Genomic DNA, 10,061 nt, shown 5'->3' on the forward strand with positions numbered 1-10,061 from the left:
TAAGGGTTCTCGGGGGCCCCAAAGCCACTCCAAGTGATCATGGAGCTGCTCCGAGCATTTACCATAAAAAACCATGAGGGGCAACCAGGAGTAAGGGTGGCCCTAAAATTTCTTTATAGGTGGGCTTCCCAGTGGCAAGCTGGTGCAGCAGGATGCATTTACAGAGCATTTTGCGAAAAACTCAGACCAAGCCAATAACCCCCACAGAGGTTCCTTAGGCTGGTGGAACTGTTGAAAGCCCCCCAAGCTCCCGCCGTAGTGCTGCTACTGCCCAGACAGAACAGTCACTGGTCTAGGAAATTCCAGTCTTCACCATCACTGCGCGGCCCCTCACCATGATCAAGGACACCTTAATTAATTCGGATCAGATTTTACTTCCATTGTCAACTGAAAGCACATTAGTCTGTGCTAGCTTTAACTTATTTCATTAATATGTGAGTTGCAGACACAGAGCAGAGTCAGTCTGTATTTCCAAAATGATAAAGAACAGTAGAAAAGTGACAAGAGAAAAATTTTGAGGTGTCCTAAATTAAATTACAGCTGGCTGGAGAGTCGGGGAGAGAGACAAGGGAGATTAACCAGTTAACAGCTGTTGGCAGAAACAAGCCTGCTAACATTCCTGAACGTACACTAAAATGTTGGATCAATTTCCAGGTGGCTATTTCAGCTTTTAACTAGAGGGAACAGCTGGCCATCAGATCCAAAAGCATCTTGTGTACATGTGAACTTTCCAGCTGTTGCCCACAGTCAATCCTAAAGTAGCAAATACTCCTTCCTTGTGGACTGTACGCCTGCCCCCAAACTGTCATCTTTTCCCACTCGTCTTTGCCTGTAGCTAATGTAAGTTCTTTCAAAACAACTTACACCTTTCTTCCCCAAACCCATCGTATAAAAAAACCTGACAGTGAACATGTCTGTCTCCTCCTAGCCCTGCTGCTGGTGGTTCAGGCTGCATGCCTGGGACCCGGTCCTTTCTCTGGTGGAATGTGGCTCAGGAAATCCTTTCTTTCAGAAAAGCTTTCAGCCACAAAAGTTTCTTTTGATTAATAAAAGTAAAGAGCCTCGCTATGACTCATTCCCTTTGGGAATAACGACCGGCCTCTAATTAAGAGAAATGCTCCAACACCAACTCCAATGGCTACTTCTAGCCTTGGGCAGTTCTGGCTTTAGCTGTGACATGGACGACATGAAGGACAGAGGCACTGTTTTCTGACCTACGTCTACGTACCTCTCCTCCCAACCTCGGGTGTTTGGGGAGGCTTCTCTTGCTGGACAGCAGACAGAGCCGGGGAAGTGGGTTTCCTCTCCGTTTCCATCTCTTCCTCCTCATCCCTCCTCCGGGCCTTCCTCTCCTCAGGGGATGATGGAGAGGGTGGCTGGGGGCCACCGCATGGCTCGCTGGGCTCCGGGTCGGGCTTCCCTGGCCTGCGAGCCAGCAGCTCTACCAGGTAGGGCCTGCTCAGTTTGCAGAGTGGGGAGGATGGTGGGGTCTGACTGGTGGGCTTGGGTGCCAGGGCTGGCTTCTGCGCCAGTGGCATTCGGTTTGCTGCCTTGTCATGCTCTGGAGTTGAGGTCTGGCTGCTGGCCAGTGGGGGCCCAGGCTGGGCTGCAGGAGAGTGGATGGAAGGGCTTTCAGCAGAGTCTTTCCAGGTGGACGGGACTTGCTTCCTCTCCAGGGGGAGGGATGGGCCATGTTTGAGAGCCAAACTCTCTGTCTCTTTCTCCCCATGTGTGTTCCCTGGTGCAGGTGGCCCCCCATTGGCACTGTCCCCTATGCTGCTGTGCCTTTTCTTCTTTTTCTGTTCTGTCTGCTGGTCACAGTGGAAGCGCAAGGAGTAGTTGGTCCTTCTCAACTTTATTCCAAAAGGTGAGGCTTTTTCCTCCCTACCTAGCATCGCAGGGTCTGGCTTTCCCATACCACTGGTGACCTCGCTGTCTGAAGTGGTCACGGGCTCTGCATGGGCCACTGCTTTCTGCGGAGGGTAAGGAAGGCTTGGAACAAGGAAAGATGGAAGGTCTTTGGCAAATTTGCATCCCTCAGTGGTGTCCGCCGGCTCCTGGTGCACCCCCAGTTTCTCTGTGCCCTTCTCGTGCTCATTATCATCAGCGGCCAGAGTGGGGGGTGCTATCTCATCACTGGTTCCCAGCACAAATCTTTTTCTAATGCTTTCAGCTTCTGTGTTCTGTTTGGAGGTCTCTGTGCCCCCGGCAGAGAATTTCTGCCAGGCAGGCATAATAGAGAACTTTGCATTCACTGGTGGGGTCTTCCGGAGGTTCCCTCGGGAATCACATCGGCCCCTGGGAGTGTGCTCATCACCAGGCTGAGACTGGTCTCTCTTGCTGTTCTGGTCACTCTCTGCGTTCTTCAGGATTCTGGACCGAATGGAAGCCCATTCGGCCAGTGCAGCCGCACTGCTTGGAGACTGCTGGGGGGGCCTGGCCTTCCCGCTGCCTGCCCGGGGGTCGACGGGGGCTCGGGGTGAGTTATCCAGGGCGGGAACATCCACGTGCTTCTTTTCTTCTGCCAAACCCAGGAGAGACTTGCATGCCGTGTCCTTGATCTGGCTCAGGTTGACGGCTGGGCCGCAGAGCTGTGCTCCCGTGACCAGGATGGCCGTGTGGGGGATGCTCAGGGACGAGGGCAGGGCGTGAGAGGCCGGGCTGGCTTTGAGGGCCTTTGGCTCATGGGAAGCAGAGGCAAGTCCCGCATCTTTCATGGGTGTCACTGGGCTCAGGTTGACTTTGGGGAAGAGAATTTGTTTCCCTCCTGATGACACCTGGAAAGTATAGGGTCTGGGCATGGTCTGCCTCTCATCCACTTCCTGCCACCTGAGTTCCTCCACCTTTCTGTCTTTTTCTGGAGCAGCGGCTTCTTTCTTCTCCACTGGAGCCAGTCTCTCTCCCACTTGCACCTCTTGTTTCCGGGGAGGTGATAAGTTAATTTCATCTCCCTTTTCCTGACCTTCACAACGATCTTCCCCATGAAAATCCCCCTGCTCTTCCTGCTGCTCTCCTGAGGGCTCAGCTTCTTGGCTCTGCTTCTCACAAACATTTGGTTCCTCAAAGTTTTCTCTTTGCTTCTCGGGCTTCAGGTGTTCTTGTTCTGGTTTTTCTGGTTTCTCTGCAAAGTCAGCCTCAAGTGGGCTCCTTACGCCCCTTATGTCGTCCAGCTCCAGCCCACTCTCCTCTGTGGGTGCTTCCTGAGGCTTCTTTCCCACTTCCTTCTGCACCTCAAGCTCCTCCTGCTTTTTTCTCAGCTCTTCCCTTCTCTTTGCCTCCTCCTCCCGCTGTCTCTGTTCCCCCAGCTCTTCCTGCCTTCTAAGCTCCTTCAGCCGATCCTCTTCCTCCTGTCGCCTCTGCTCCAGCTCTTCCTGCTGTCTGAGCTCCTCTAGCCTCCTCTCCTCTTCCTCCAGCAGCTGCTTCTCCGCCTCCTGCCGCCTCTGCGCCTCCAGCTCCTCCGGCTCCTCCTGCTGTGCGAGTCTCTCCAGTCGCTCAGCCTCTTCCTCCAGACGCTTCTGCTCTTCGGCTGCCAGGTGCCTTCTCTCCTCTTGCTCCCTCTGCTCTTGGCCTTGGCCACCTTGCTCTTGCAGTCTCCGCCTCCCCTCTTCACACTGCCTCTTTTCTGCCTCTAGCTGTAGGTCTCTCTGCTCTCCCAACTCTTCCTCTTCTTGTTCCTCCAGGAGCTCTTGCCTTCTGTTCTCTTCCCAAAGCCTTCTCTCCAGGGCCTGGAGCCTCTGCTCTTCCAGGCGTCTCCTCTCGGCTGCTTCAGCCTTCTGTCGTTTGCACTTGGCCTCGAGTTCTCGCCAGTATTCTTCTTGGCGTCTCTTCTCTTCCTCAGAGTCCAGTGGCTCTGGCTCCTCTTCAGGCCAAATCGGCTTGTCTTCTCCAGGGTGTCCGTTCTGGTCCAGGGACAGCTGATGCAGAAAGCCATCCTGTTCATCTGGCTGATCCTAATGTTGGTAAGGAAGACAGAGTTAGCCTTCTCCTTTTGCACAGGCAACCGTTACTTATCCTTTTCACAGTGTAGGCGGCCCTCTTAATCTCAAAAGAAGGGGCGGCTATTCTAAGTACAGAGATTGCTAACTCAGGCCGTCACACCAAGAGTAAATTGTGGGGGCAGAAGAAAAGACTTCACGTTTACTCTCGAGCCCCTTTATTTGTCATTCTCAAATTCCTTTTTCATAATGTGAATGAATAGTTGCAGGAAAACCAATAGTTCAGGACTAGAAAGATGAAGGCAAAATGATATTTACATTTCATCTATGTTCCCTGAAACTTTTGACTTAGATGTCTACCCTAATCAAACCGAAGAAGCTTTGGCTAAGCCATGGCGGAGGAAGGCCAGGCCACCTTTCTGCTGCAAAGCAAACACAGCGTCTGGAGTCCCCTCAAAAGGCAGTCTTTCCCTCTAAGGGCCTTTGGGCACCCCCGAGGGCAACACATCAGAAAGGGCGACGGGAAGTAAATGAGCCTGCGCACCCTCATTCGCTGAAGCCCACTCAAAGCCCCGGTGCGGGGAGACCCAGTCCCTTCTGGGTCCATCACACTGCCGCCCCACTTGGCAGAACTAGTACCCAGCAAGCAAGGGCAGCTGCCTGGCCAGCCAGGACAGGTTCCACGTACCCCGGCAAGTCGCCTGTGCTTCTTTGACACCCTCTGGTTTTTTGGCTTAACAGATAGTTTGTGCTTGGCGGCACTGTTGTCCAGGCGAGCGATGGCCAGGGGGATGGCATCTAGGTTAACACTTTCGATGGTGCCAGCAGAAGAGAAGTGCCTTTTTGGCCGAGATGGTTTAACTGGAGCCACCTACGGTGGATATGAAAATATAAAATCAGTCCAAATCAGAAAGCAACCTGCAGGAGATCCCGGAAGGGCAGCAAGCAGAGCGGGCTCATTCATACAGTGAAATGAGCACTGCATTTGGAATCAAAAAACAGCATGTTGACTATTTGTTCTGAGAATGATATTTGCATTAACTTGTAAAAGTTATTTAACCTTTCAGGGACTAATTTTCCTACTCTGAATAATGTGGGCATCAGATTAACTTAGGGGTCGAGGAAACAAAGCCAGAGGTTGAATCCTGTCTGCAGCTTGTTTGGTAAATAAAGTTTTGCTGGCACAAGGCCACACCCATCAGCCATTGTCCTTGGCCACATCCATGCTACAGTGGAAGAGCAGAACAAAGGAGAGGCTCACAGTTGGACCTTATGGCCACAAAGCCTAAAATAAGTAGTAGTTTGCTGAGCCCTAGAGAAGCTCACTCCATGCAAAGACCTCGATAACTAACAGCCTTCCCACTATCTCCGACACCGTGTGAATATATCTCCACTCCTACCTTAGTCCCTTTGAGGTAGGGAGTGTATCTTTTTCATCTTCATTCTCAGTCCCCTTCATGCCCGAGTAGCAAGTGCTCAATAAATATTTGTTGGAAGAATGAAGGAACAGTAAAGTATAACACCTATGACTAGGGCATGAAATTTCTAACCCGCAAAAAAGTTTCAACACTATCACTCCAAAGTCACAGAGCACTGAGTACACGGAGAAACTAAGAGGAGACTCAGAAATGTGGCACACGCCGGGAGGGCGATTCTTCCAAGGATGGCCTGCAGCACCTCTTGCAGTTCTGTAATACAGATGCAATCACTTAAAAACCAGAGCCTCAGACAAACTGTACAGATTTAGACAGGTCAGAGAGACCGTGGCTCAGCCTGAACCCAGCAGCACACTGAATCAGATGGAAGAAGCCACACCTGTACCTACAGGGTACCTACTGGCAGGCAGCAAGGCAAGTGCTCTAGGTCACACCACTCGCCACGCCAAAGTGCAGCAGGGGGCGCTCGCAGCCCTACTGCCTGCGCCCGCAGCGCTCAGACACCGGCAGCGCTAGAAAAAGCCGGGGTTCGTCTATCAGACTGTGTTCTGTGTTCGTTCTCTAAGTTCAGTCAGAGGCTTTAACTGACGGCTTTGCTTTTTGCAATTACCTTCTTGCAATTTATGCACAAAAGCTAAAGGACCAAGCTAGCTCCAAGAGCAAAAGGGATGGATGCTCAGTAAATAATAATTTATTACAAGAAGCACAGAGGTAAGGAAAAATAATTCCAGCCTTTGGCCTCCTGGCTTTTATTTATTTATGGTTATCTTTATAATAGGTATCAAATTCTGAACTAGTGTTGAAAAGAGATGAATTAAACATTTATTTCCATCCACTAACAGATGCACGAGTCAAAGGAGTTTGAGCCAACTGTGGCAGATTGAAGACACAGATAATCACTAGAAACTGAGATTTAAATGCAATGTTTCATTTCTAGTTATTCCAGCCGGGCCTCTTCACTCTCTGGGCGGTGGCACTGTCTTGGGCCATCTTCTTTGGAAGACCATGGGACATACCCTACTCACTGTACGATCTGCCAGACCCCAGGAGGACACCTGGGCCCCTGTGCAGGTGAAAAGTCCTCATGAGAGTGGGCTGGCCACCACATAAGGGGTGCCCATGGGCTCCACGGGGTTCCCTAGACTCCTGCAGGTGGAGTCCTTGGCTTCGATGGCATGCAGACAAGTTAAAAAGCAAGGATACATACAAGTAGAGAAATGATAAGGTCCTTTTTGGGGGTCCTTTTTTTGGGTATCTCTAAATAGGATACTCTTCCTTACAGACTTGGGTACCTTCAGGTATTCTGGAATGTCTTTTTCAACAGTGTAACAGTGCCTTGAAATGCGTGATACATTTAGGAAAACTCCCAACGCCTAGGACTCCAAATGTAGGCATGCTGGGCAGCGGCTGTTTTTCAGAGCAGGGTTCAGGTCCAGCAATTGCATTGCCATGGAAACAGACGTTCCAATACCTACTACGGTTGCACTTTGAAGGAATTTAAAGTAATGGATGAGGCAGAATTGATGAATGGAAAAATGAGGCAGCAGATCGCAAAAATGGGGAAAATGGAAGTTAAAGTAAGGAAGCTAAATACATAAGTTCAAATCATATTACCTTCTCTTCCATCTCACTTCTGGCTCCAGGCAGATTCAGAGGACTCAGGGAACTTGTCGTATCACTAGACTGGAACAGTAAGAGAGCTCTTAAGTCACACACCAGAACAAGAAGTTCTGATAACCAGATAACCAGCCACCGGCTATGCCTGGAAAAGGCCGCCCTGTCTTCCTCACGGAGGTTCCGCTGGCTTCAAAGAGCCAGCAGGAGTCACGGTGGGGACAGTGCCCATGTCCAGGCCCCACGAGGGCACCTGAGGCTCAGAGTGTGCACTCCCCCTTCCCCGAGCCCAGTACATTTCCCATCTGGGCAGTCTCTAACCTCAGTCCTCACGGTGTGTTTGCCTGTCGCTGAGAGAATCTGGGGGCTGCCTACAGCCATCTTGCCTGGGAAGCAGGACCCCTACCTCAGAGCTTTCACTTTGCTAGCTGCCTTCCACCCGCTTCACCTGCCAAACCTCTCACCTCTACGCCAGACCTCTTCTCCGTGAGAAGAAAAGAAGACCCCAATGCCACATGCAAAGGGCTGGGTTGAGGAGGGGAAACAACTCAGGAAAGACGGAAGGAGAAGAAAAAAGCTGTCGCGTCCGCCTGCCTTGGGAACGCCCACGTCGCGTCACCTGTACCTTTCTGATGGCCTGCTAGACTTTCTATCTTGTATTGCCAATATTTACAAAAGCCTCCTATTGTCCCTTCCAGAGTGGTAATATCGACTTGTCCTTCTTCAGTCTGCTTTCTGCACCACACTCAGGCCACCGTGCCTTGCACATATTGAGTCACCAGTAACAGTGAAGACACTTGCTTCACTTTTGGGAAATCCCTGCCTTAAGGCTGCTGGCCCTTGCTGATGAGGAGCTTTGGAGAGGTTGCAGAGAGCATTTCTGGCTCTAGAGGGAGGGATAGGCCCACCCCTGCTTCACCCACCACACCACCCGCTACCCACATGCGTGGGTGCCGAGAGAGATCGGGGCAGGACTCAGGCAGAGACGGGCCACAGGAGGGGACTGTCCTTTTCTTTCCTTCCTCGCTTTGCTCCGCAAATCGCCCACCTTTCCTCCCATTCTTGGGACATATTAGCTGATAACGAGCATGGCTTCTTGAAAGGGGACATGCTTATTTTAATGGCACTCAACATAATTTCAGGGACGTCGATAGGCAGAGCCCAGAGAATGTGTTAAGACTGGAAGCCTCAGTGCCTCACCTGGAGAACTAACTCCTCACTCTAGCTACTGCTGGGATTTTTCCTCCTTTTCCCATAAGAGGCCTGAGGGGGTGGGGTCCCTTCTGCTGCTGGAAGGACTCACACTTCAGGATGTGCTCAGAGTGGTTTTTTCAGCATTGAAAAACCAAATTTAGATAGGACAGTGCTGGACCAAAGTAACTTTCCACACCAAGTAACCTTTACTCTGCTCCATTTGTTATGGTCGGCCTTTCCTCATTTCCCTTTAAATTCATCCAATTCAACGAATCATTACTTGGGCTACTAAGTGATCACTGGCTAAGTCCTGAGGAGACAGAGATGTGTAAGATCCAGTTTTGTCCTCAGCGTTTAGAAGTGGAGAGAAAACAGTCACGTGGACATAGACACAGATGGGCTGTAGATGTGTAAGAAGCACTAAGGATGCACAGCGAAGGTGTAGAGGAGAGTACAGCTTGGTTATGAGGCCAGGTAAGGCTTCCCAGAAGAGGTGGGCCAACCTGAGACTAAGTGCAAGACACTGGGCAGAGCACGTGCAAAGGGCATGTCTCCTCTCCCTCCCCCTTCTCCAAATTGGCAGACCAGGGCACCTGCCCAGGAAGTGCCCTCCAGCCCTGGGCTGCTCATCAGAGAAGCTTCTCCCAGCCTTACCCTGCCCCCACACCCTTCCCGGGCTTCTTAGCACCTAAGTCACTGCCTGGAGGAGCCTTACTTTGTTCTCAGTGTCTGAGAGGATGATGTCCTGATGAGTCACAATTTCCATAGGACTGGTCAGGAACAGGTCCTCTTCTAAGCTAGCCTCTCCACTGTCTGCCTTCTTCATGGGAATGGCACTGGGTGGTGGCTGCCCAAACTTGATGTTCTTGCCCAACTGTCGCTGGAGAGAAACCAAAGACAGACGTTCTGAAGCCGCGAGGCAGTTTACAGCAAGCACAGCCGGGTCCCCAGCATATCTAGCAGCACTGAGGCAGATTCGTACACAGCTGCTTCCTAGACTAGACACCTTGCCAGCAAACCACAGTGCAGTCCTGCAACGAGTGAATGTGTTTTCCAGCATCTGTTCTTTTCCTTTCGTACCTTCAAGCCATGAGCTTTTCCACTCAGCCAGCTCTTTTGTGGGGATGCCATCATTTCCCAAGGGAGTAGAGAGACCATGTTTCTGAACCGAAAGTTGGGGATATACGTGAAGACAAAAAATTTTGATAGACCTCTAAATTAATTTGTATAAAAAGTCTTTTAAAGGTATAAAAATTGTATAGAAAATAGTTACGTGAAATGCAGGAACCACTGGGGGAGAGCAGTGCCCTTGTGGTTGCTGCGACAAGGGACCCCTCCAGCCCCCTTTGGACACATTCCCCTTGAATTTTATACTTCGACTGCCTTCCTCGCTGCCCTGAGCTTGAACACAATGTTCTGGCCATAGTGGGTACCACTGACGAGGTGAAGGAGGCCCAAGGACCAGCATGTCTTTCCATTATCAATGCTGATATCATAGGAACAATCTTGTGCTTCCACTGGGACCTCCTCTTTGCCTTGCTCTAGCCACCCACTGTGAACTAGGGGACAGAAGACACCAAATAGGGAAGAGGCAGAGAAGTAGGCAGGAGAAAAGCGCCAAGGAGGGGCTGCCTACTGGTGAGTGGCAGCTAAAAGAGCAGGGAGAAGGGAGAGGAAAACAGGGAGTAGAAATTAGAAAGAAAAACAGTATTTCCAATTAGAGAAAAGGCAGATTAGAAAAGGAAATATATTCTCTGATGAAAAAAAAAATGTAAACACAATAGCCGAAGAAAGGGCAAAATATTTAATGGGTTGTGGTAGAGAAAATGAAGGACATTCAGGAAGAAAAGAGGTATGCGGTGGTAATCTGAGACGACTGAAT

The 10,061-nt window shown here is 50.7% G+C and overlaps 1 protein-coding gene across 1 annotated transcript in view; it reads right to left on the bottom strand.

The window, feature by feature from the left end:
• The window catches only part of KIAA1211 (KIAA1211 ortholog), a 24,855-nt gene extending 15,208 nt beyond the window's left edge, over positions 1-9,647 (bottom strand). Inside the window, exons 1-5 of the mRNA XM_023532129.1 lie at positions 9,453-9,647; positions 8,895-9,341; positions 6,986-7,054; positions 4,624-4,806; positions 1,229-3,950 (exon numbers count right to left, since the gene is read on the bottom strand). Coding sequence (XP_023387897.1) covers positions 1,229-3,950; positions 4,624-4,806; positions 6,986-7,054; positions 8,895-9,341; positions 9,453-9,647 — 3,616 coding nt within the window. The remainder of the gene's footprint in view (positions 1-1,228; positions 3,951-4,623; positions 4,807-6,985; positions 7,055-8,894; positions 9,342-9,452) is intronic.
• Positions 9,648-10,061: the final 414 nt, after the last annotated feature.

Source organism: Pteropus vampyrus, unplaced genomic scaffold, assembly GCF_000151845.1.
Source record: "Pteropus vampyrus isolate Shadow unplaced genomic scaffold, Pvam_2.0 Scaffold77, whole genome shotgun sequence".
NCBI classification, from domain to species: domain Eukaryota; kingdom Metazoa; phylum Chordata; class Mammalia; order Chiroptera; family Pteropodidae; genus Pteropus; species Pteropus vampyrus.